General features: G+C 36.0%; 1 protein-coding gene and 1 long non-coding RNA gene across 5 annotated transcripts in view; one reads left to right on the top strand and one right to left on the bottom strand.

The window, feature by feature from the left end:
• Window positions 1–25,728, top strand: part of LOC124169663 (neogenin) — a 354,395-nt gene that overhangs the window by 316,162 nt on the left and 12,505 nt on the right. For 3 of the 4 annotated variants that reach the window (XM_046548314.1, XM_046548318.1, XM_046548317.1), the window contains exons 20-26: window positions 5,761–5,802; window positions 8,427–8,574; window positions 9,753–10,102; window positions 12,487–12,573; window positions 16,549–16,752; window positions 19,115–19,253; window positions 20,206–20,354. In XM_046548314.1, the coding sequence (XP_046404270.1) occupies window positions 5,761–5,802; window positions 8,427–8,574; window positions 9,753–10,102; window positions 12,487–12,573; window positions 16,549–16,752; window positions 19,115–19,253; window positions 20,206–20,354 (1,119 nt within the window). The remainder of the gene's footprint in view (window positions 1–5,760; window positions 5,803–8,426; window positions 8,575–9,752; window positions 10,103–12,486; window positions 12,574–16,548; window positions 16,753–19,114; window positions 19,254–20,205; window positions 20,355–25,728) is intronic. The other variant, XM_046548315.1, reaches the window with a different exon arrangement.
• LOC124169664 lies at window positions 45–1,481 on the bottom strand. Its single transcript, XR_006867187.1, has 2 exons — window positions 1,075–1,481; window positions 45–646 (listed from the first exon to the last, which is right to left on the bottom strand). It is a non-coding gene; the product is annotated as an uncharacterized LOC124169664 (long non-coding RNA).

A 25,728-nucleotide genomic window follows, 5' to 3' on the forward strand; every position in this document is an offset into this window, starting at 1 on the left:
GGTCAGATAATAAGGAAATAATAATATAAACTGGAATCCCTAAGTAGAATTGAGGATTTCTATGTAAAATATTATGCGTTTGACACAGATTTCCTTTATTTTCTTTCCTCATCCTTTGAATGGTCTGAGGAATCACTACAGACACTTTCAAATGACAAATTCAAGTTTTTATTGGAGGTACAATCACGAACGTCACTTTCAAAATTTTTGGCAAGGGTGGGCAAAGCAAGAGACTAATTTTCAACTTTGACTGGAGAAGTTGCAATTGTTCTAGCACAGCCACTTGTTACTTAGCACATATTGCTTCTATATATATATACATATATGTATGTACTTCATTCGAGTCAGTACTTTTCTGTAGAAGTGGGAGCCTCACTTGTGCTAGGAAGAATGTAGTCCTCATGCATCAATTGATTCGAATTATCATCATCAGCCTTCACATTATCCTCTCCGGGGATAGCATGGTCTATTCGCACCTCCTTGGGTTCATCATGGTTCTGGAGGAGTTGAAGAATTTTTCTCATCACAATTACAGGGCAACCAGGAGAAACTGATATGTTCCGATGTTGGCATTATTCTTTTTCCTTATCCTCAAATGGCATCCCATCATTTTCCAGTACATGTAGTATTCTGCGTCCTCTTCCAACTGTAAGGCATTAGTGAAAAATATACTAAAAACACAAATCAATACCTAGATGATTACGATCGCAGAGAATGAAATCGATGGCTTCGTTTTAAAATGGTTATCAATTAGTAAAATTATTCGACATATTCTCAATAGTTATTCATTTTCAAGTAAAACCCTCCATATACCTACGAGATAATAGAGAGAGACTATACTTGCCACAAAGAACTATTAACAATGTGAATTCGCGAGAAAAATAATATTTTCAACTAAATCTGTCTGAAAGGATTGTACTTCTACTATGCCAGCAAAAGCAAAGATCAATCTAAATTGTACCTATGCAGAGATGAATAATCTTAAATAATTATTGGATTGAAAGTAGTGGTTCATTGATTGTCCACAGATAGGGTAGATACACAGGCCGTGAAAATAATGTTCCATTTACTTACATTGAAATGGCCAGCACAGCAGTGAGAAGGGTTAATGCTGACAAAGGCATCTTCTTTAAATCTCTTCGTGCCGCTATAAGAGCCACTTTTTCCGCGAATCCGGTGTAATTGGTTCGTTTACAAAAGCTTTATCCGGCGTTGAATTCATTTTGATGGATACACAATGGCATGAAACAGTATTCTTTCGATCCCTTTTCGCCAATCTTATCTTCGAAACACGTATTATTTCTTCCATAACGCACTTCAATGTAAATTTGCTTGAAAAACACTATTTTACGGCACATATACAAGGCACACAATGCCGTAACTACGAATGTAAACAAAGTTTCGGTTGCTATGAAGCGATGTTTGAAAGAGAAGCAGAGATTTTAAAATATATGATAAATATATATATAATACAGATATGTGTATCTGTATATGATGTATACCAGAATCTTTAAAATATACAATTAATATCCTTTTGGTGTAACCATGGATCATCAGACATGTATAAAATATGTATGATATACAGATTTGCAAATATGTATACCGATGTATTTCGAAATCTTAAAAATATACAGATATAATCCTTTTTGTGCTACTAGGGGTGTAGCAAAAGGCAATTTTCTGCAGGCAGTAATACTATAACATGGAGATGTCAAAACCTGCTGGTTGAGCTTGTAGAATAATTGGTTTTTCTGCTTGAGAATTTGAAAGGGCCAAATATTACATGATTCATATACGTAGTATGTAATCTTTATTACAGCTATGAAAATTTCTGTACCCAGGTATGTTCTGTTTTGAAATTTAGCTATTATATTTTAATTACATAGTAATTATTTGAAAGATGCTTTTGTCAACTGACTCTCTCACAGGGTAATATATTTTAAAGTGATTTTCTTGTTGCCTGGAATTAAGTGATATTTTTCTTGGAGCCTATGGCATCAGAATCGATGGAATCGGTATCGGTAGAATCGGAATCGAAATGTCAGAATCGGGATCGGAATCGATAAAATTTTGGAATCGACCCATCACTAATGATAACATTTAACAATTAAACGTGAAGAAACATCCGTGCCTGGGAAAAGGGTAACTTATCCATACGGGACTCGAACCTGTGACCTTTAGTTGGGCAGGCGAGGTCTTTACCCTGCCACCACCGAGGCCGGCATATACCATGTTGTGTATTTATATTTTGTATTTTCATTGTTTATGATAGTTTGCCGCCTTGGTGCTTTCGCTCGTCCGCCATGATAGGGTATATCGTTTGTGTTTTGTTTTTCTGTGACTGATATGGTGATTGCTTGTAGGGGTAGCTCATCAACTTAAAATACCACACGTCAGGGATCGTTAAATTGCTAAGCAATTGAGTGAAACATTTTCAATTTCAACTAGCTAATTAGAATACCCTTAAATGAAACCATATTTTCATGAGTTTTAAGCTCTGTTGGGAGCTTGTTATGGAGCTTATTAACAAATATAGAAGGAAGAGTGTAAAAGGCTGACATAGCATTTCCTAATGTAATGTTTCATTAATCTGGATTTGAGACAGAGACTGCTTTCTGATGGGTTTACTTCTAGATGAATTTATTTTTCTCCAGATGTCTCTAGATTTAGTATCAGCACAAGTGATCCTTTGGTCATTATGATAATGTTTTGCTGATTGTGTAACAATTGATGATAGCGCTATTTATTTTCTGTGCATTCAGTCTTTGCTTCATGATTACTTTTACTGGAGTTTAATTTAATCCCTAAACCTCAATAGGAGCGTTGAAATTCATGGAAAAAATAATTAAAATTGGATTATGGTCAAAAAGGTCCTAGAACACTTTACCATAATTAAAATTAGAGAGATAAACATGAAATGAGGTGCAAGAATGTAAAGTTATGCATGTGAGTTCCTTATTATGTAGATGTAAGTTAAAAGGTTGAAGGATATGAATCAGTTTTATTAGCTGGTGAGCTGGACAGCATATTTATTTTAAGATCATCAGGGGTGGAATTCAGTAAACAATTGTGGGTGTTGGTAGCTACCGACAAATGTCGCTTGCTCCAATAGAAAAGCAATTTGTGGAACGCCATCGTGACGTCATGCTTTTGTCGATATGAAAGTGGCACCCGCCCGATAGGCTAGGCACCTTGATCAATCATATCTCCCGTTCCTTTGCAATAAACAAGTGCGACTCCAAAAACTCAATGGGATACTAGGCAGCCTGTGAAGAAGTTAAAAAGAGTTGATCACGGTTTTGTGAGATATTTATGATGTTTAATTACACTGTGGACTGAATTTCTTACTCCCATGCTGCGATTTAGCTTGTGTTCAGAGATTTAGCTGTTGTTCTATCAGATTTTTTCTAGCTTAAGTAGATAAGCATTTATATTCAAGGATTCAACAGCCGTTGAGTGGAAAATATCAGCACTTTTGGTGATTAATTTATCAGAATTTCCAAGTATAAGTCTTGAAGAGGACTTTGTCTGCTACTTACTTTTACACCTAACCATATAATTATTTTACGCTAGTGATTAGTGGTGACGGAATTATTTTTATTAGTATATGGTAACTATGTACGTTCATCTTCATCCACGGCTTGTTTACATCGTTTGCCTCATTGTTCATCACAAGTCCACATCTTCCACGAGGTTAATTATTTAATTAGAAAACCTTTTTGTTGCTTGAAATCACATTTTGGGCCATAAAAAATACATTCATTGAGAAAAACACCGATAATACGCGGGTGGTACGGAAGGAATCATCGCGAGTGTTGTAACTGTGAACTTGTTTGACATAATTTACACTTTCTAATGTCAATTTCTTGATTAGCGATTATGGAGGTGTTAGTGTTTGCATTTTGATACCATTTGCATGTTATTTCAAACAACTTAGCGATGATATGACTCGGAGTAAATTTACTGAATCAGTGTAAATTTTTGATATACCGCTGAAGGTATGAAGATTTTCCCGGGTTGAAATGTAATGTATGTAGTTATATGATGAATAATTCATTAAATCTATCCTTGTTTCGAGCAATCTTCTATTTAATTGCCCCTTTCTTCTGTTGGAATACATGGTTTATACCTTCTCAATGGTCTTATAATTTAGAAACCTATATTTAAGTCCAATAAGGTGTTTGGTTGGTATGGTGAAGTAAATTCAGCATTGCTTGAAACGAAAGTCATGAGCACTGGTACCGGTGTCAATGAGTGTAAGGATCTATGTGATGCCATTTGCCTTCTTTTGGAATGTGCTAGCAAGATGCATTTTCGATTGCAGCAGTGCTGTCTGTGCCCATAAATGAATGCTCGCAAAGGTTTGAGGGTTATTTTCATAATATAGCCTATTCTCTGTTGCCCACAAAGGTTATTGAAGTTAATTAGACAGTGAACAAATTGCCAAATGTAAACACTGTTATTGGAATATGTAATTATAGCAACCTGTTTGCTTTTGTTTAAAATATAATTTGATCCTGGAACCAAACTTCATGAGTCAACCATGGATACCTATTGCCTCCTGTACTAATTAATTTAAAAGCAAAGCAATATGTTACATTTGTAAAATGATGGAACATAGATAATTTACAATACCTACCTAAAACTATTGGAATGCATAATGTAATATTAGTGCAATATTGGCAAAGTTAATACTGCTCCCACTAGATAAACTTTTTGTTTCAAGTGTTTACTCAATCACTTACTCTATGAAGAACATACAAATAGAGCACTTCCAAGTCTCTAGGGTCCGAGATTATGATTTAAATCGTCAGCTTGGGCTGAAAAGCGTAATCAAAATTCCGACATCTTGCTTGAAAAGTGTTGGTAGGCCCTTAATGCCATTGGAAATCGTTGGTAGCTACCAACGGGAATACCGACAACTGTCAGTGAGATTACCAACAATCGTCGGTAGAACGTGTCCCCTGATTCACCAGTAACAAGAATTCTAAGAAGGACCTGATACTGACATCGACAATCGTCGGTAGTATGCACAGAATTCTGCCCCAGTAATACTTGTCTTACCTATTAGTTTCTTAGCAACTATTACTTCCAAAAGATTTAAAAATTTGTCCAAAAATCAAAGGGAAGATTCTCAAGGGTGACAACAATGATCAGTACACCATGTTTTTGCCCTTTTAAAAGTAAGCCATGACAATTTTAAAATGATATTATCTTCCTAGCCATTCTATGATAACTTTTACTGACTATTACTGGGCTAATGGTAAATTTTGTCAAAGAAGTAACTATGTGGAGGGGAAAAAAAATAAAAAGTATAAGTATATAAAAAAAGCTAAAAGTATTTGCTTCACCATATATATAAATTGCTGTAAAATATTTACTGAACTTATCCCTTGTGTTTTGTTAAAGCTGGTTGCCATGCTTAGATTGACTGCTAATAAAAATGGAACATAAGTTATTCAAGATTAATTTTACCTCAATAGCTGTGTCTTGTCGTGATTTTCAGTTTTTTCAATATGATAGAATTTCTTCTACTTCAAAGTAGTAGCATTGAATTATAGTAATAAGTTTATTTGGATAATTTTAATTTATTTATGTTTATTGTGTTTCTTTCACAGTATCTAAAGAATGGTTGATTTTATTCCCCAGCCGCAGCTTCATTTGCTTAGTTAAATATTGTTTTAACTTTATTGCCATTGTATGCAATGCTTGGTTGTTGAATGTGATGCCTGACACTTTTTTTCCTACCTTGTTCCTTAGGAAATGGAGTGCCTCTCCAAGAAAGTGGGACAACAGCCAAGGGTAAGGAATAAATTATTATGCCTTAAAGTGCTCATAATTTTAAAGTATTTCGATTTAAAAAATTATGTTTTTTTAAAACTTAAATCAATATAGGGGGTTTCATTAGAAATCTGTAATACTTTAGGAGGTGGTTGGGGAGACAATTTAACACTTTGTGTGCTAGTCACGTCAATTAACAGAATGATGAGACAACTCGTTAACTGCTTTCCACGTCAATTGAAAGGATATTGTTTTCAACTGTAGTTAAATGAGTTATTCCATCACTAGACGTAATCTGTGTGTGCCTGTTCATCCCTTGGTATAATTACTTCCATTTGAAGCCGATAGATGGCATAGAATTTTTAATAATAGCAAAAACCGCCAGCATTCGGGGAATGATGACCTGTTGGTTTTGGGCCGGTATGCTAAGTGTTTAGTATAGTAGTGTAACCGGCATGCTAGTATTTATTGTCAATAAACATTGGGTCAAAACTCCTTAGTTACTGAGCTATGACAACACAAACATTTTTTTGGATTCACTTTGCAGTTACCTTGACAACGGTTCTTCATGAGTATCCTGCTGCCTTTTTGACATTTCATTTAATACTCTGGATTTGTGAGGACTTTAAATACTTGAGGTTGGACAAAAATGTGTGATTATAATTGCCTGAAATAATTAATATTTATTTAATGGGTTGATAGAAAACCCTTTTTATATTTGTTCATTGATAACATGCACTTAAGGTAAAAAAAAGATGCATCAAAGGTATAATGGAGAGCTTCAAAATAAAAGTATCATAGTATAGTAACAAATGAATAGGACAAATTTTAAATAAGAATATGGATATAGCATTATAAAAAAAGGCAAACTGTCAAGACTGTCAACTGTCATTACTTCTCACATGTCTTTTGAAGATACTTGAAGTAGAAGCAAAAAAGTCTATGTCACACAAGATTTTATTAGCATTTCTCATTGTATGGTAAATTGGCATGTAGGTAGAGTAATTATTTGTCATATAAGGAACATTAAACAAAGTACGCAGTCTTGTATTCAATAGTCACTCGTATTCATCCAACCTTAAGTATTTAATGTCCTTGAAATCTAGAGTATGAAATGAAATGTCGAAAAGGCTGGGTACTTAAGAAAAACCATTTTCATGGTAACTGCAAAGTGTATCCAAAAAAATGTTTGTGTTGCCATAGCTCAATACTTAAGGAGTTGCGACCCCATGTACATAGTCAAAAATGCTTAAAATTATCTCCCCTACCACCTCTTGAAGTATTGCACATTCCTTCTGTAACACCTTGTTGATGATGGAGAGAGTGTTAGCTAAGAAATACCTTTTGTGGATTGGGTTGGTGAGGTGGCTATAGTATTGGCCTCCCACCCTGTGGGTCTGGGTTCATATCCTGGTGGTGGTGGAGATTTTTCACAGTATGCCCGGTCTCTGCTTTAGTTTTCATGGAGTGCACTACAAAGTACTTTGTTCGTTGAATGGGACAATGGACAATAGTCTCTTAGTATCCAATGTTAAAAGCAGTTCTAGTGAAAATATCTATTGGATTTTTTTCCTGTAGTGATATGACAATGGGAAATATTTTTTCCAATAGGAAACTTTTATTTTCCTCTAGGAATGTCCATTTTCCAAAATACTAGATGAAAAATGGCCCATTGGTATAGTAATTATTAATATTGGTATTGGAACAAACATTTCCCATAGTTCCATTACTTTAGGAAAAAAATCCTCTAGAGATTTTCTCTAGGGAGGCTAATGACAATGCTGGGCTTCTGTTCTTCCTTCCCCCCCTTCCCTTCCCTATTGGTACAAATGACCTCACCTGTCGGTCACCTTCTCACAGTTCAAGAGTAAGTACCATAGCATAATACAAATACCTTTGCCACTTCTCAAAACTTCTAAATGCTCCTTCTCGTGTACACAAATTCACCTTGTGAAGTTACTTGATTAGCGAGTTAAACAAACTCTTTGAAAGATAATCAGTACGGTGAAAGAGATTTGTGACTCATAATTTGTCTATGTGATCAATTTGACCTTTTCCATTTGTGGGATGAAAAGTTTTTTTTCTTTTCTATTGTTTGTAAACTTTAATTTTTTCTATGGTCACCATCTCTTTCATTTGGAATCAAAACTCACCCGCTGGCAAATCAATCATCTGTAGGGAAAATAGTTGTACCCCAATTTTCTCTATAATTTCATTTGTTCTATATTTTTCTTTTGCTTATGTATTCTTTTGAGTGCCTGGCAAAATGGCATGGATATTACTTCAAAAGCTAAAAGAATTAATGGCATTATTACTTCATTGACCTGCTGAAATTTTTCTATAAATGTTTAAAGTTTTACCAGAATATTAATTATCCATTATTGTATCACTTTACTTTAATGGGCTGGTGCAAAATATTAAATAGCTCAGTGAAACAATTTGTGTGTACCCTAAAATTTTAGTGTTGCCATATATGTATGTACTAATGATTCTGCCAATCTTGAGTGAATTTCCCTGGCTCACTTATTGTAACACAGGCAGTTAAAGTGTTGAAAATGTCTCGTGGTTAAGTTTTAGTTCCTCTTATAAGCACATTATTGTTCAGTCTATAATTTTTCATTATTTTTTTGCAATTATTTTGACAGATGGCAGAGGGGGTGGAATGTCTAGCACAATGATGCTCTACTTAGCCATTGGTGCAACATCATTGCTTGTGATTTTCCTGGTGGTATTGATCACTGTAATTTGTTTTCGACATCGTAATTCTCACGGCCCTGACAGAAGTAAGAAGGGGTAAGTAAATCATATCTTAAGCTAAGTTAGAAATTACTGAATTTGAAAATTTTTTCGTTTTTATTTTGCGTGAAACTTTGGATGGACCACGTTTGGTATAAGGAATATTTTTTGTGAATTAATCTGTGAACATAATTTTGTAAAAAAAACATCTTTGAGTGTCGAAAACCTTCTGGCATTTATTTTGTTTTATCTAGTAAGTTCCCAGCTTACAAGAAAAAAGAATGCCAGCTTTTTAAAATCCCCAGCAGCACACTGATATCAGCCTGATATCACTTTTACATCATTACAAATCACTTATTAGTCAAAACGATATTGGCATTTTGTCAAAAATAATAACATTTGCTGGTATATAAGTGAGATAAGTAAGAGCTACAGTTTATCTGTCGGATAAGATGTTAAGCCTTTGCCCCCTTGGTGCCTTACATCAAGATCAGGCTAATGGCAATGCCAGGTTTCTCTCCTTTCGTACCCTTTCCCCTTGGCCCAAATAATGTTAGCTGTTGGTCACCTCCTCCAAATACCACACACCTTAACACATTGCGTACGGATGGCGAGAATTCTCGTCATTTTTTTCCCAAACGTTCCGGACGGATGACGAAAATTCTCGTCATTTAGGTGCGTCAACCTAAACAATTTCTAAGCGTATAATACGTATTAGTTAGTACGTTTTCAGTTGTTGTTCGTTATTCATAATGAATTGATGCATCATAACGTTTGATTGGGTAAAGTTATATTCTAAACATTAGCTTTTTAACCATGTTTAAACCAAAGGCATTACGCCCTAATTACACCTCTACCCAGAATCGGCGTTCCTAGGAATTTAAATATGCCGGTACGCAACGTGTTAAATTTTATTTTTGTCTTTCCCTGCAATTACGTGAAGGGTGCCTCTTCCACTTCAATTTATTTTATGAATATCGTGTTCCTATCCTATATTTATTGTTTCGGTGGTTCTTTTTATATATAATGGTTGGTATTAAATGATATTTTTTAGTTTGTAATCAATTTAGATCGGTGAATAAAAAAAGTGATTATTATTTCATATTGTGAAGTATCTAGTTAAAAACATCGAGGACACAGCTCAACAACACTACTGGTTTAAATTCATTTTACTCCTTCTAATGCATCATATTTCATGGGCACTTACAAAATTCTATTTTTGTCTTTCTCTGCAGTTATATGAAGGGTACCATTAAGGGGAAAATTGGAGCTGGAATCGGTGCTGGGAGTAGTGGGTCAGGAAGTGGTCCTGGTGGGAAAGGTAGTGTCAAGCCTCCTGACTTGTGGATACACCACGACCAGATGGAGCTGAAGGCCCTCGAGAAGACACAAGCTCAGACGGCTGCGACTCCTGCCTCCGCTTCATCCTCTACGGCAGCCTCACCATCAGAGCATCAAACTGCTCCCCCTGTCAGTGGTCCTCGTCATTCTTCTACTGGACAGGATTTCGATTCCGAGGATAAATTCAGGCCGGGAGGTGGGGGATCATTGGACAAGAGAGGTTACGTCTCCTCCTATGTTGGTGGTGAGTATGCTCCTACTAGGAGTTTTGTCCTTAACAGAGCAAAATAAGTGCTGGATGAGATTTTTTCTGCATCGTTGTTTTGATTTTGCAGTCGTCTTAGGATGCTGAGCTTTATCATTACAATCTTTGAAACTTTTGAGCATTTTATTTTGCTTGAGAGGCATCAGGCGTTTGCTCGTTTGTGTCTGCTTATCATTCTGCATGATTTTATGTTGCAAGGAAAGGGCCTTCTATGTTGGGTGGAACCATAATTTTTACATTGTGACTAATCATTCGAAATTTCTCATTATCTTGGGAAGAAATGGGAAAAAAAGATTATATTTTAGTATTCTGTGATAATATTCATTTTAAGGTATCATTTGGAAAAAAAGAGTTTTGATATTTATTACATATTTAGTGAAAGTCGTGGCCTTTAATCAAATGTTATTTTCAATTATATTCAAAATGAGCTATTTCTGAAGCAAGTGGAAAAATAACAAGAATAAGTTTTAATGACTGCAGAAATGAAAAATTTTAAATAAACAATGATATTAGCCAAAATATTCAGTGTTTAAATTTACCATCTTAAATAATGATCTCATTATAGCTTCCAAAGAATAAATCACTCATTTTTCTGCTAGGGATAAATCCCTTCTACCTGAAGAGGTAAATCTGGTAAAAATAAACACTGTCATAGTTTTCAAGAACTTATTTTTAAATCATTATTATTCTGACTATTCTGTATTCAAAGCCCAAAATGTAATTATTTTTAGTGTAGCATACTATTGGGAAAGTAAACTTTAAATAATGTACTGAAATAAATTTAAGTAATGAGTTTTGGACATTAGGTGGTTGTTTATTCTCTTATCGGCAGTGATTCTTGGTGAACTTGGTGAAATTTTACTTCTGATAATATTTTTTCAAGAAAGAATTAAGTTTTTAGCTACTTCCTCCAACCTTCCATTAGTCATCACTGAAAAACTCAGGAAACCATTCATCAATTCATTTCAAAAGTTGTGGTGTCTTGGTGTCTTTCCTCCTAATTTTCAATGCTGTGCAATTGTTTTAAATAGTATATATTAGTTTTTTGTTTCATGGCTGACCTCAATGGACTTCAAATTCACTGCCAGTTCTCTCAGTGCTGCAAATTAAATAAAACATATTGCGATAGTCTCCCGAAGCCTAGACCACAGTGGGGGCTTTCTTTATCATCTTAAGGCCTGTTTACAATATACACTAACACGTATAAGTTAATGTCTGTTTGCGTGAATGATTTTTGTGGACCGTAATGGAACATATACGAATGCATGAACCAAATTATAATAAGTTCTATTTTCCATTCATGCATTTTCATCAGTTGGGTGGCTACACCGTGCATTTTCGTGTTCATTCTCATGTTCATACATTTAGATATAAATAGTCGTACAGGTTAATGTAAACAGGCCTTTAGCAAGTCTTATTGGTGTTGCTACGTCGTTAGCTAATCAAATATCTTTACCCTTTCCCTCCTAATCCACCATGTCTAGCACCTTAATGTTCCTTTACCTCTATATCCACATTTCCCTCTCTTTGTATCCAGATCTTAAATTCACTGTCCAAAAAATGTTGGTATTGCCATTTTTGAAAACCCCTCAACCTAAATTAAGTAGTAGTAAATTAAGAGATATGTTGTTTACGATTTTTAATTGTATATTTCACATCACAAATGTGTAATTATTGCCGTGGCCTCGCATGCGGTTGAATACGTCCCATGAGAGCCAGAAATTTCGTCCCACTCGTGCATGTATACGCTGTGACTAGTCAAAATCAAAATGGAGAGGAAGGAAATAATAGAAGTGAAGGCCGCTAGGAAAGTGGAAGTGGAGATAGCATGAGTCACAGCCAGGCACTCGCCTGCGTAGAAAATTTGCCATAAGTCCTGGTTTCCTATAACCTCTGCTGTGCAAGGGCTTGATTGGCAGGCTAGAACTTTACCCTGCTGTCACCTAGCCGGTAACTTTTTTGTCATAAATTCAATTGCTAGTTCTGCCGCCCAAAATAGCTATCGAATCTCCATTAAGAGGTTAATTTGTGACCATTAAGTGTAATAGTGATTAAAAATTAACTCGTGAAGCGTTGAGAATTGGTGCTATAGCCATTGCTAAGAAAGCAGTACTGTTCAAACTGGCAGTTAATTTTTGTGTGTGCCATAATTTTATTCACTATGTTGTTTTTTTGTCTCTGTCCTTCTTTTGTGATGTTTCAAGTGTTTTTGTGCTCAAGCCGCTCATTTTGGAATGTATCAATGGGATACAAGTGCTACGTCCTCTGTCATTCTTAACTTTTTTGCTATAAGTGCACGCTTGCTTGCTTTTATGTGTTTTTATATCACTTTGCACACGCCTTTGGCTTTCCTAACATCATAGGGGGTGATGAGAAAACTTCGACCGCAAGGCGAGTGATCCGAGCAAAGCCAATAGCTCTTCCTGTGGATGCCCAGAAGCCGAGAGAACGTGAGTGTCGAGTTTTTTCTCCATCCTTCCACTGATGCCCTTTTGCTCGTGAGCAGGGATGAGTCAGTTTGATCATTTGGTTCTCGGTTTTGACAGTTCTTGAGCTTACTAGGAGACATCGCCAAAGTGATGTTCGGGATCTGGATGCGGATGTTATTTTCTGAAACTATATAAGTAAGGTAGAAAAAGTGTCACAGCTTTCTTCCACATAGGCCTGGGTTCGAGAGATATTCGCATGTAAAGATTTCGCGCAGCATGACATCCCTTGAGTAAGCACTCCCTCTCAACTACAGCCGTGGCGGTGCAGTCTACAGCATTAGTCCCCTAACCTGTAGTTGGTATCCCAGGTTCGTGTCCCAGTGTCGGCAAAATTTTTTCTCTCTTTTAATTTTTGAAATCATTGTAACAAATTTATCCGCATTCGTTTTATTTGGTTACTTTGCGATTTTTTAAATTTAATATCAATTTATGGATTTTAAACGAAACTCCGAATTGTGCCTTACTCAATGGATGTCATGCTGTGCAAAATCTTTACATGCGAATATCTCTCGAACCCGGGCCTATGTGGAAGAAAACTGTGGCACTTTTTCTACTTAACCTATATAGTTTCAGATAATAACATCCGCATCCAGATCCCGAACATCACTTTGGCGATGTCTCCTTGTTAGAGCAAAATTGGAACTGAAACCAGAAAGAATTGTTACAGACACGGATGTAGCCAGGGGGGAATAGGGGGTACATGCCCTTCACCAAAGCAATTAATTTTAGGAGAAAAACATTAACCTTTAAAAGTAATGCGGATCCAGGATTTTTTCCTGGAGGGGCATAAGGGACTGACAGGCAAACTATCTTCTCGTACTTAAGATTAAAAGCAAGATATGTATGTACAACAATTACTGTATGAAATATTCTCTTTATTTTTATATGAAATTAAATGATTGAGGCTCCAAAGTACATAAAACGAAACAAACATAATGATGACCGTATTAAAAATTTTGTCTATTTTTTTAAGCACTTAGCGGGGCACGTGCCCCTGTGCCTCCCCCCTAACTCCACCTATTCTTTAAAAAAAATGTATTCTACTCCACCAACATGTTTTAGCAAAATATTTTCCTGACTACCCATCAATTATGTAATTTTAAGTGCCAAATTATTATAAAATGTGATTTATAGAGATAAAAATTTTCACATTTTCCCAGTGGGGAGTTCCGTACCCCTTACCCTTCGGGTCATTCCCCTGCCCTCCCCCCCAACACTTTTGTCCTGGCTAGGCCTCTTGTAACAAATAATTTACATAAAAGCCAAGATGAAAACTTTTCACTCTAAAAATTAAGGCTTCGAATTGAAGCCTGGTAAAATATATTATACATAGTTAAATGATTAAAGAATTAATGATTGTTATAAGAGCTGGCGAATAATGAATTATATTCAGAAAATTGGGTAATTACAATTAATCTGGTATCCATCCAGAATTCATTAAACCTGGGACTAAGATAACACTTAACCTCTCCATAATTTGGCTCTGGTATTAAATGAAGCCTGAGATACTCAAACAGCTTGACCAAAAAGCAACACACTGTCCTACTCATCTTTTCCTAGTATTTTTTATTCTTATGAATAGAATCAGAAACCTGAACTTTCCAACCTAAGAAATTTGCATCATTGGTATTTCACAGATTTGCATATTTTATTACATAATGGAGATATTATTTGATGATGATATTACAGACTGTACGGACAACATAATTGGCCACATTCTGAGGCATGATGGACTGATGAAGACAATTGTTCAAGGACAAGTGGAAGGGAAAAAGGGCAAATGAGTTACATAGGATAGGTTATAGAAGATGTAAAAGAGGAGAAATACGTCGCTATGAAAAGGCTAGCAGATAGGAGAGAGGAATGGAGAGCTGAGTCAAACCAATCTTAGGATTGTTGACTGATGATGATAGGGTTCCCACTCAACCGTGAAAACCTTAAAACCGTGAATAAGCCGTGAATTTCGTCTACCGTGAAAAAAACCTGGAAATAGCCGTGAAATTCGTCGTAAAACCTTAAAAACCTCTCAAACTTGATTGTAGATCTACGATTGACGGATCAAAAGAAAAATCAATTTGTCGATCATATTTCAAGGTCATTCAAGCGCAGACACTGCCCACGCATTTATCTCCACACGTATATTCGAAGCGCAATTATTGGTCCGTGTGCCATGACGACACATTGATCTTGAGGCTGTGATTGGAAGACCGTTAGCCAAAGTGATCATTTAACCCTGGCGAGAAATTAGACACCTCTTCACTTCCCTGTCACCCTCCATTTTCTCACTCACAACCTTTAGCCGGCCCTAAATTTTGCTAATGATAGGCAACGCCATTAGAGCACTTTCATTGCTGCGTTTGCATTGGTGGCGTTCATCACTTTCACTATATTTGTAGTTAACGTGCGGCCAGTGATTTTTATGTGATCAATGTTTCTTCCTAAAATGGCTTATCAACAGACCGTGAATTTGACGCAATTTAGACCATGAAAACCTGGAAAAAACCGTGAATTATATAATTTAGTTAGAGAGGGAACCCTGTGATGATGATGATATTATGCAGAAATGAGACACTTATGAGATTCCTTGATATGTTATTTTTGGTAGTTTTCATAGTAAAATGAAGAAAATCGTCAAGAACTCATGAAATCAAAGCAATGAAAAGGAAACTCTTGATTAAAAACTGCGAGCCAACATTACGAACTGAACCAAAATCAGAACTGAGAAAAAGGTGGTGGAACTGACTCATTCTTGCTCGTAAGTTTCCTATACCTCTATCATGTCCTAGTTTTTGCCTTCTTATCATCCAATCGTGCACTTTTTTTGGTCTCTTGCGCATTTCAAAGGCTAAACTTGCACAGCAATGCATGAAAGCATGGTTTTATTTAATAACATCGCTTCTATTTAGGGAATTGAAATTTTTAAACTCTCGTAGTGTAGGTAGCCAATGTATTGGCTTTTGCTTCTCTAAGGAAAAGTTATGCAGGTTGATATATAGGCTCCTCCACAATATATATGTATTATTAAAATTTGTAACACTGCAATAATTTCATTTATTTTTAATACCTGCATATAAATACTAATGATGATACTATGTATGGTGTGTATGTGGAGAATTTAACAACACAAAAAGTTGCTGAATGAGTGGAACACTTCATTTGTGCAAAATTTTTGACATGATGGTGTATTTGTGTGTGAGATGAGTTTTGATAATTATGTGTTGTTTCTAATGATTTTTGATCCTCCCTTCTTTAGTCTTCCTGCAACGTCATTCTATCTTGTATTCTTCTTGCTATTTTGTATTAGATGGAACAATGTGGTAAGTATGAAAACAGGAATATGAATCCTCCAAATGTGGCAATTTGTGACTATACAATATGGCGATATGGACTGTACCATTGATTTAGAGGTCCTTGAAAACCTACAGTATGAAGTTGTTGGTGACCGCACCTGGATTACTGTTAAATATTTTGAAAATAAAATTATTCAATTGTTTTTCTTATACCCAGCATTTGAAATAATGTTTTCACCCAGAAAATCAGACTTTTTTCAATCTTGAAATTTTTAGCGATGAAACCCCTTAAGGAAAAGTCAAAGTTTGCACTTTGACCCACTTCACGTGGTCAAAAGGTCAAAATTTTAAAATGCTGTTCATATTAAACAAAAAATACAACCTTTTTTAATATATGTGCTGAATTACATTGCTGTTTATCAAAATTACGCTCATATTAGAGGCCAAAAATTTATGGGTCAGTCTGTACACACATGTTATCACTTATGCCAGCTTGGGAGGAAGCAAGTCAGTTTACATGCTCTGCTCTGAAAGTTTAAAAATGCATAAAATGTATTTTATTATTACAACAATTTTAGATTTTAATTCTTTTGATCATCTGTTCAACTTTGGTAATCATTCCTTTTTCTCTCTTCTCCTTTCCTAGCGGTTGCCACAGCCACGCCAATTGGTGCTCCCAATGGAGCAACGCAGCATGGGCACCACGCACCACAGCAGCACCATCATCATCACCACCATGGGCCAGGGATGGTGCCTAGTTCCTCTGATGTTGGAGGCCCAACTGTGCGTCCCATGTACCCAAGAACTCAGTATTCAATTGCCCGTGCCCACGTCACCCTCGATCCAGCTGGTAAGTGAATAACTCTTATCAGAACAGAGATTTTCGTGGTGTGCAATGAAAGTCTTCATTTTTTGTCACTACTGCATCGTGTCGAAAAGACAAGTGGCACTACTGCTAGCGGATCGGGTTGGTGTGGTGGCTAAAGTGTTGGCTTCCCACCTGGTGGGCCCAGGTTCAAATCCCGGCAGTGGCAGAGAAATTTCAGAGACTCCCTGATCCCTGCTTGATTGTTGTTGAAAGGACGTTTCAAGCGCAACACTCCGTCCGTCGGATGGGACGGTAAGCCGTGGTCCCCTTGGCACCTTTTGTTGAGAGCTTGCTAATGCCAATGCCCGGTTTCTCTCCACCCTTCCCTCATGGCGCAAATGACCTCAGCTGGCGGTCGCCTCCTCCAAATACCATACTACTTGTAGTGTCTTCAGGTCGAAGATGGCTTAGATGATCAGGAAGAAGTGTCTTTGACCCGAAGATGCTGACAGTAGTGCCAGCAAAACTGTTGTCTTTGCCACAGCAGCTGTTGCGTAGTAACGGAAAATGAAGACTTCAAGATATCTCTTATCTCCAAATATCTTCACAGCTTCATGGCTCAATGTGGATTGCAGCTCTCCTTTCATGAAATGCTATGGTCCCTTTAGTGTCTTTCACTGTGAACCTTTTTGCTACCATTGCTGGTTTTCTCTCCTCCCTTTTATTATGAGGGTAAACTTAAAAATAAGGTCTCCAATTTTTTAATCATAAAATATGATATTTATTTGCATTGTTGGATACATCGTAGGAAAGGTCATGACTTCAGCTATTTTTCGATGTAGTCACCCTGGCGCTCGATTACTTTCCTCATCCACGCGATGAACTTTTGAATCCGGTCGACATACCAGCTTTGGTCTGCAATGCTAGGATGGGCATTGATCTTCTCTTATGCCTTGCCATCCGTCGCGAACTTCATTCCTCCTAGGTTTCTTCAGGGCGAGCAACATGTGGAAATGACTGGGTGAGAGAGTCCAAAAAATTATCCCCTGTCTATTCAAAATGGTGCACAACTTCTTCCGCACATTCCACGTGTTGCCTTTGGTGGTCTTTTTGGGTACCCACCTGACAGTGGACGTTTGGGCGGCCAAAAAGGAATTTATAGCACCACTTATGAATGTTTTTAACATCCATACATTTTTCACCGTAAACCTCAACCAATTGGTGATTAATGTCGATAAGTGCCACCTTTTTCTTGGCCAAAAATCGTATGACAGACTGGATTTCAAACTGGATGGAGACGTGAGGGGAAGCTTAATAGAGAAGGCTGCTGTGCCAACAATGAGCAGTGAACAATGCTTCGTGGCAGTTGAGAGAGGTAGCAAAGGAAACAAGGAACACAGTGGGGTAGGCAGATTGTGCCTAGCGCTTCATGTGGTGACGCGACGACTTATGAGTCCTTACTTTTAAGTTTACCCTCGTACAATGAGGATCAGGCTGCTTGAGTAGCTAGTGTGTTGGTTTCCCACCCTGTAATCCTGGCCTCAAATCCCATAGGTGGTAGAAAATTTTCAGGGTGCCTGATCCCTACTTGCTTGCATTGTGGTGGACTCTACAAGCACAGAATATTGCCCATTGGATTGGACATAATGCCATGCTCCCCTGGATGCCTTTTTCATAGCAGGAAAACTCTGATGCCAGTTTTTTCTCCTCCTTCCAACCCTTTCCTGTGGTGCAAAGAACCTAAGCTGTCTGCTAACTTTTCCAAATATGTTCATACCTATCTTAATAAATAGTAAAAATGGGCAGTTTTCCATAAGAATAAATTTTAATTCAAAGATGGGCAGAAATTGCATTATTGTGTAATAGTCAAGCCGCATTTATTAATAAATTGAGAGGCTGGTTATTTCTTCTCGAGGATATTAACTTTCTACTTGATACAATCACTTGATTATCCTCAAGATAGGGGTTCTCTTGATCATGTTATTTGCTTATACAGTTTTATTTTTCTTCAAATTTTATTTTATTATAATATTTTAATAATATTGTTTCCTATTATTGTCTTTTTATTGTATTTTGTAATGGTTTTCAAGTTTTTTCACTTACTTTTATTAATGAAATATGGACACTTGTTACCATGGTGAATCATAGGGTGAGTTACTTTTGTTTAAATCTTATATGTAAAATATACTGCCAAGTATTTCCTTGTTTTCATTGAATGGCAACCTCTACATAAGACTATCTTCAGGAGTGCCTAATTTCACTGATTTTCTATGTATTTAGTTGTAACTTTTGGGCTGTGAAATAGTATCTTTATAATTACTGAGAAATGATTGAAGCTTCACTGGGATTTGCTCAATGGAAAGGCATGCATTGTTCTGATCTTCATTTTTATTTCTTGTTGTAGCAACTCATTCGCCTGAGGCCACTGGAGGCTATGACAGTGTTCTTGGTCCAGTACCCAACCAGGCGTCTTATCCTGGAAGTTCCTCTGTTCCAGGAATGGCCCCAGCCATGCAAATTATGCCTGGAACCTCTCACTATGGGTAAATGCTCAATTATTGCTCGAAGTCTTATATTGCTTTAGCTTTTTAAGTCTTGGAAACTCATCTAGAAATAGTCTCTTCTAAGATAATGGGAGATGAAAAATTTTATTTCAGCAATATTATAAATAAGCTGACTTACTACTTTAGTAGTTTTTAATAATTTGGTGGGACACTGGTCTGCTCTACGTATGAATGGATTGAAGTGTTCTTTTGGGGGATTAGGATTACTAATTTTATTGTTGATTAGAAAGTATTCATTGTAAAATATTCACTACAAAATATTGCCTTTTTATGAAAATTCTTCTGGTTCCAATTGTAATATGATTGAAGGAGAATACGACATTTATAAGTTTTCTCAGGATACCTACGGAAGAGTTAAGAACTTTGACATTTGCTACTAACAAATGGGACAGTGGGCGTTGATTCAGAAAGTGAAAAAAATATATTTTATTAATCCAATAAGAGTCACTTGGAAAGTTTGTTGATAAATAAAGGTAGAAAATTTGAATTGCTGAAATATCAAAAACTGAAATGGAAGCCTATTCTCAAAAAGGAATAAGGAATTTTTTTGTTGAAAAATTTTGTGGCTAGAAATTTTTCTTTTCAATTTTTGGTGAAAACAGTTCATTGTAAAGTGTCATTTTCAATGGTTATGTGTTAATGGCCAATTGTGATGGTATAGAAAAGCCTCATGAACTTTTTAAATTATTTTTTATGTTGCATTTTTGTTACCTTATTAATTGAATCCTATATAAATCTATTTGATTTATGTCTTGTCTAAGTGTAACATACATTTGAATAATCTATGATAGAAACTATTTGTCGAATTTTGGATTGAAGTATGTGAAATAAGATTAGAATTTGAGACCATATACAAATGTGAAGGAAAAGATATCCCACCTATCTGTGGTGATAGATTTTTGTTTTTGAGTAAACTTTGATTTCTTTTCAGGCCCGGTATGACCGGTATGATGTCAGCTGTTGATGGTGGCAGTGGAACAATGGGCAAAAGAGGATTGCAAGGGCATCCTCTGAAAAGCTTTAGTGTCCCTGCTCCTCCTCCACAGTCTGCTCCGAGCACCCCTCAGCCTAAGCATGCTGGTGAGTTGAAAAAAAATTGCAAAATATTCTCTTCAAGTGTTTTGAATCCCTAACATATTGAGGAATTTACTAATCTGATGATAGCCTTATAGACTGATATCTCGACCCACATGAGAATGGCCCGATGTCTTATATGTATATCCCAAATCAAGGCCCTTCTTAACCCGAATGCCACACCTGTGCGGCGAGGATTTTCTTCCATAAACAACGAATGCCACACCTGTGCGGCATTAATTTTCCTAACCTAAGCAACGAATGCCATGCCTGTGCGGCACAGGTCAAAAAAAGTGACCGTGGCGGACACAATAGACCCACGGACGCGGTCGCTCCTCGTGATACGCCTTAGCGCGAGCCCAGTCCCATCTTTGGCCGCTCAGGTCGACCCTTTCTTATCCTCTCCATGCGGTCAACTACTGTTATTTGCAGTGTGTTTTCCAAAACTATATTTGTTGCTTACTTTTCATATCTATTGCTATAAATGAATTCATCTTTTTTTGCTGACCACATGGAAATTTCAATCAAAATTCTAACGTTAATATCAACGGAGTTATAGATCAACTAGTAAATATACTAAGGGCCGGTTTTATAATGTCTAGTTAAACCTCACGTTAAGTTGACGTGGAGATAACGGTAACGTGGAGATTAACGAGAGGTTGGGTTTTATAAAGCAAATCCTACCGCCAGTTGGCTGATGGGAACTTTAACGAGAGGAAAGCGTACCTACTGTAATTCTCATACCAACAATTGATCGCGAAAAGTGAAACAGACGAAAGTCAAAATTGAAAAAAATCGAGTTGGAGAGTGGAGAAAGAATTGTTTACGTTTGTTTTGAAGTGATGGTTAGCTTTGAAAACGAAGATGACGCCAATATTTTCGGTTTTAATCGTTGACGATCTTATGGTCAATCATCAGTGTGTCGTTAAAATAAAAATACTCGCCTCGATTTGTGAATATTTGGCAAGTACAAGTGTTAATTGTATGAGTGCAAGAAATAGTGGTAAATTAACCTTGTTTGTGCTTATTATTCGAGAACGAAGATTCTCATTTGTATAATGAAACCAATTGAAATGGTTTTCTATTGAGTACGCCACCAGAGAGATTTTAGGAGCATTTTGAGGCTACAATTTAATCATAATGACGATAAATTTTAATCATACTTTTGCAGTAAGATATATCTTCTTAGCGTTAGTATGGCCCCTACGCTAATTTATTATCATCTCTGTGTTCCCTACGGAATTAGGAACAACTTGCAATTTGTGAATAATCAAAGCCTTTCCCGTTTTCAAAGTACTCACCATGGCCATAATTTAAATAACAGAATTTATAACCAACCACCGTCTAATAGAAAAATTCATCAGTGTTCATTAAAACGATAACGAGGCTTCTGTCACAATGATGTCATTGTTATGATCAATTCATGGTAATTCCTTTGATGATTTTTGTGTTTATATAGAGCATTTTCAGTTTTATTAAAATTTTCACAATGAGGAGGTATATTCAGCCATGTGCCACTCGTGTTACAGACACGAAAAGAATTGAGCCATATAATTGCCAGCTAGCAGCAGATATTTCATTACTTTAAATTATCTTATCTTTTTTATGATTATATATATATATACTGTTAAGAAGCAATATGTTTCATGAAATCCATAATCTCTGGCAAATAAATTTTCAATAAGGGACAGAAGTTTAAATTTCTTCATTAGAGAGACCAAAATCTATTGCATGACACCAAGTAGCCCTTACCATTGAAGTATAAAGTGAAACATATTTTGATACTGGCTGTCAATAGTGTAGTTGATATTGTAATAGGGATGACTGTGAGTCTTTATGGTAATGCCATTGAGAATGTATTCATTGCCATTTTAAATTGAATGGATGTTCAGAAATCACTGATTATGAACATAGCTTCACAGTCTAAAATTAAAATTAGAGAAGAATGAATAAAGTTTGAATAACTTATGCATAACCCTACCACAGTTACTTCAAGGGCTCCTGCTATCCAATTATTAAATAAATGTACAGTTTGCAGCAAACCTTTCATACTTTACCAGCAGGCTGCATGTTGTTATAAAAATATGCATCTGTAACAAATATTGCAACTCTTTTTGGCTCATAGCTTGGGATGGGGGATCTATTCTTTATGTTAATACTATTTTTGCAAACCTTGTGTAAGAATAAGTTTTAAGTGCTAACATAACTAACTTCATATCTAATCAACAGCAATGGCTTGTATTGTATTTAAGATTTAAGGAAAGGAGATGGGGTGCAAAGATATTAAAGTTACTGGGTTCAATTTATAAAAAATCTGTCGAAAAACATATCTAATCAGAATGAAAGCATTAAATTTCAACTCTCAGTGGTGTTTATGAATACTATACTATACATGTGATAGATATTTTCTTTTATTCTCAGCGCACAAAATATGAAGCTTTCATTGAACATGTTTTAAATATTTAGCAGAGTACTAAATTATACAAAGACAGTAGTGGATCGAGGATAGGGACAAGGGGGTTGGACTAGGTGAGGTTAAAATTCCAGCTGTAGTGGGGGTTGGAAATAAACCACCATTCTATCTAGTGTAAAGTGGATGGTACCCAAGGGGAGCAAATTGGATACCCTCCTTAGCCCCCCCCCCCCATGTATCCGTCACTGTACAAATATACTGTTATTTATATAGCATTTAAAGAATTTATTTGTATCAAATGCAAAGCGTAAGGATTCCATCATGATGACTCCTTCATTGCAACTGTCTTTTTGGGATATGGGTTTTCAATGGAATTATGTTGTTACATGTTGTCACAGTAATTTTTTTTACTACCTACTTCTGGGGTAATCCTTATGAATGCTGTACCAAGTTATCTCTGAATGCACCACACTGACATCACTCACTTATAATTAATATATGTGCTTCCATTATCATAAATGCAATAATATGACTTCCTCACAGAATTTTATCGTACCATGTTCTATTTATGAAGTGATTATAGGAGAATTTCCCTTACATCCACTCCACTTTCACAAATCTATTAAGAAAATTTGCCTTTGTGACATGAACATAGACTGTTTCTCATTACATATGTTGCAGCTATGCATGTTAAAATATATCTCTAGTGATGCAGATCGGAGCGAGACAGATGAGACAGAGATAATCCTTGGAATAAATAAAATGAGGAGAATTAAAGGGATAATCACAGTACCAAAGTGCAAATAGAAGTCTGGTTAAGACATATGGAGTAAGGTTTGCTATGGAACTGGTATTTTTGACCCAGAAGGAGGATAAGAATAGAGGTATACAGGAATGTATAGATAATATTGACAGGAAAAGGAAGTAGGAAGTGCTAGCTAGACCTGATAAGTGAGGTGAGGGAATAATTGCAGGAGATGAATTAGATATAAATGAAGTAGATGAAGTGTATATCAAGCTTGAAATGCTGACAACAGTGATTAAGGTAAGGATTTTGAGTTACAAGCAAGGGCAGGGAGACAATGGTTCTGGAATAAATGGAATAACCATGTATGTTACAAAAACCTATGTCAACCTTAATGAGTAGATCACTTCTAACAGTAAGTAATGGAATGAGATATCTAGTCATGCATTATTATAAGTGTTGATGATATTATACCTAATAGATTTTTTGAACGTATGTACTCATTAGTGACAGTTCAATGGATGGAGCATGAAAAAATTAATAAAAGCTACGTATGGGATTGACATCCCAAGAAACTAACGAGTGTACCAGATATGTGATATAAATTGGCTGATGGAGCATGAAAAAAATAATAAAAGTTACGTTTGGGATTGACATCCCAAGAAACTAACGAGTGTACCAGATATGTGATATAAATTGGCTGTTATAGGAATATGTCTTCACTTATCCTTTGAAGACTTATTAAACACATTAGTTAGTTAAACGTTGACAAGTAGTAGTAAGGGTTAATATTTTAGGAAGAACGATACCAAGGATCCCACTTAAGACTTTGAAAGAGTTATTAGTAAAATTAGACATTGCAATATTTCCACTGATTTTATTATAATAAAATCAGTGGAAATACTGCAATGTCTAATTTTACTAATATGAAGAACTTCACCATATCTTGCTCAATATCATACAAAATACTTTGAAAGAGCTTATTGATGAAAAAATTTCAGTAGTCACTGATAAGCATGGAAAATAATGAATGTAATGGTGGTGAATGCAGTCATTTCCTGTAATTTCAACCTCATGAGCAAATACATATGTACACAGACAACAGCTTTCCCCAATTGCAAGCAAGAGTAGCCCAGCTGGCTCAATATTGTAAGAAATACAACTGACTCTGATTGTTTCAAACATTCCCTTAGCAGACTATGCTTGAGAACCTCAATAAATATATTCCCTTAGCAGACAATGCTTAAGAACCTTAAAATAATATTTCTTTGATTAATCTGACTTTGATGTTCCATGAGTCTTCAGGTGCAAGGGTCCAAATTCTCTCCTTGAATTAAGGCTCAAATGTGTGGAATAAAATCAAACTTTTTCAGGATAAAGTATCGAATTGTTTACTTTCACCATATTAAAATATTCAAACCTGAAATAAGATAAGTATTGGTAACCAAATTGGCACTCTTATATTTTAACATGAGGTATCTAGATGGGCACCACTGATTCTATGGCTCTGAAGCTACTTTTGATGGCAGATGCACCACTGATTCTATAGCTCTGAAGCTACTTTTGATGGTAGATAATTTGCGAGGAGGTTTTAATAGTACATAACCTATGTTTGGCTACGAACTGCACTTAGGCAATAAAGTCGCATTTTTTCCGTTGAAGGCTACACATTAGAACACTCAGAGACGAGAAGACTTCTCTTGCTTACGGTGCCTTTCCAAATCTTTTTCTATCAAAATAATGAGAGGTCATTACTTAGTCACAAAAAGTACAATAATTAGTAAAATTCCACACTCTAAAGGCTCATTTGCCTAACAAATTCCTTAATATGTCATACCATCTCATGAGCAAATCAGTCATTCTTACTTTTTTACCCACACGAGCTGCATTGGTTGCATCAATTTGCCTTTCTCAGCCTCCAAAGAAAACTCAAACAGTATCTTGTATACATTACGTACGAAACGTGCAAAATCCTTTCTTTTTCACGCCATCTTTCACTTGCCTCACTTATTCCTACATATTTATCTCCAAGAAATACCAAGCCGTACACCAGATATTGTTAATGGACTTACCTACAATTTTTTTTGTAGTACTTTGACAAACATATCTTTTGGAAAAAGAAATACGAAAATACTTTCACCTCATAACATATATCCTCACAATTAATTATAAATTCTATAGTGACATCAAATGCTAGTAAATCAGTAAGTACGATCTTTTTC

The sequence above is a fragment of the Ischnura elegans genome, chromosome 12 (genome assembly GCF_921293095.1).
Source record: "Ischnura elegans chromosome 12, ioIscEleg1.1, whole genome shotgun sequence".
NCBI lineage: Eukaryota > Metazoa > Arthropoda > Insecta > Odonata > Coenagrionidae > Ischnura > Ischnura elegans.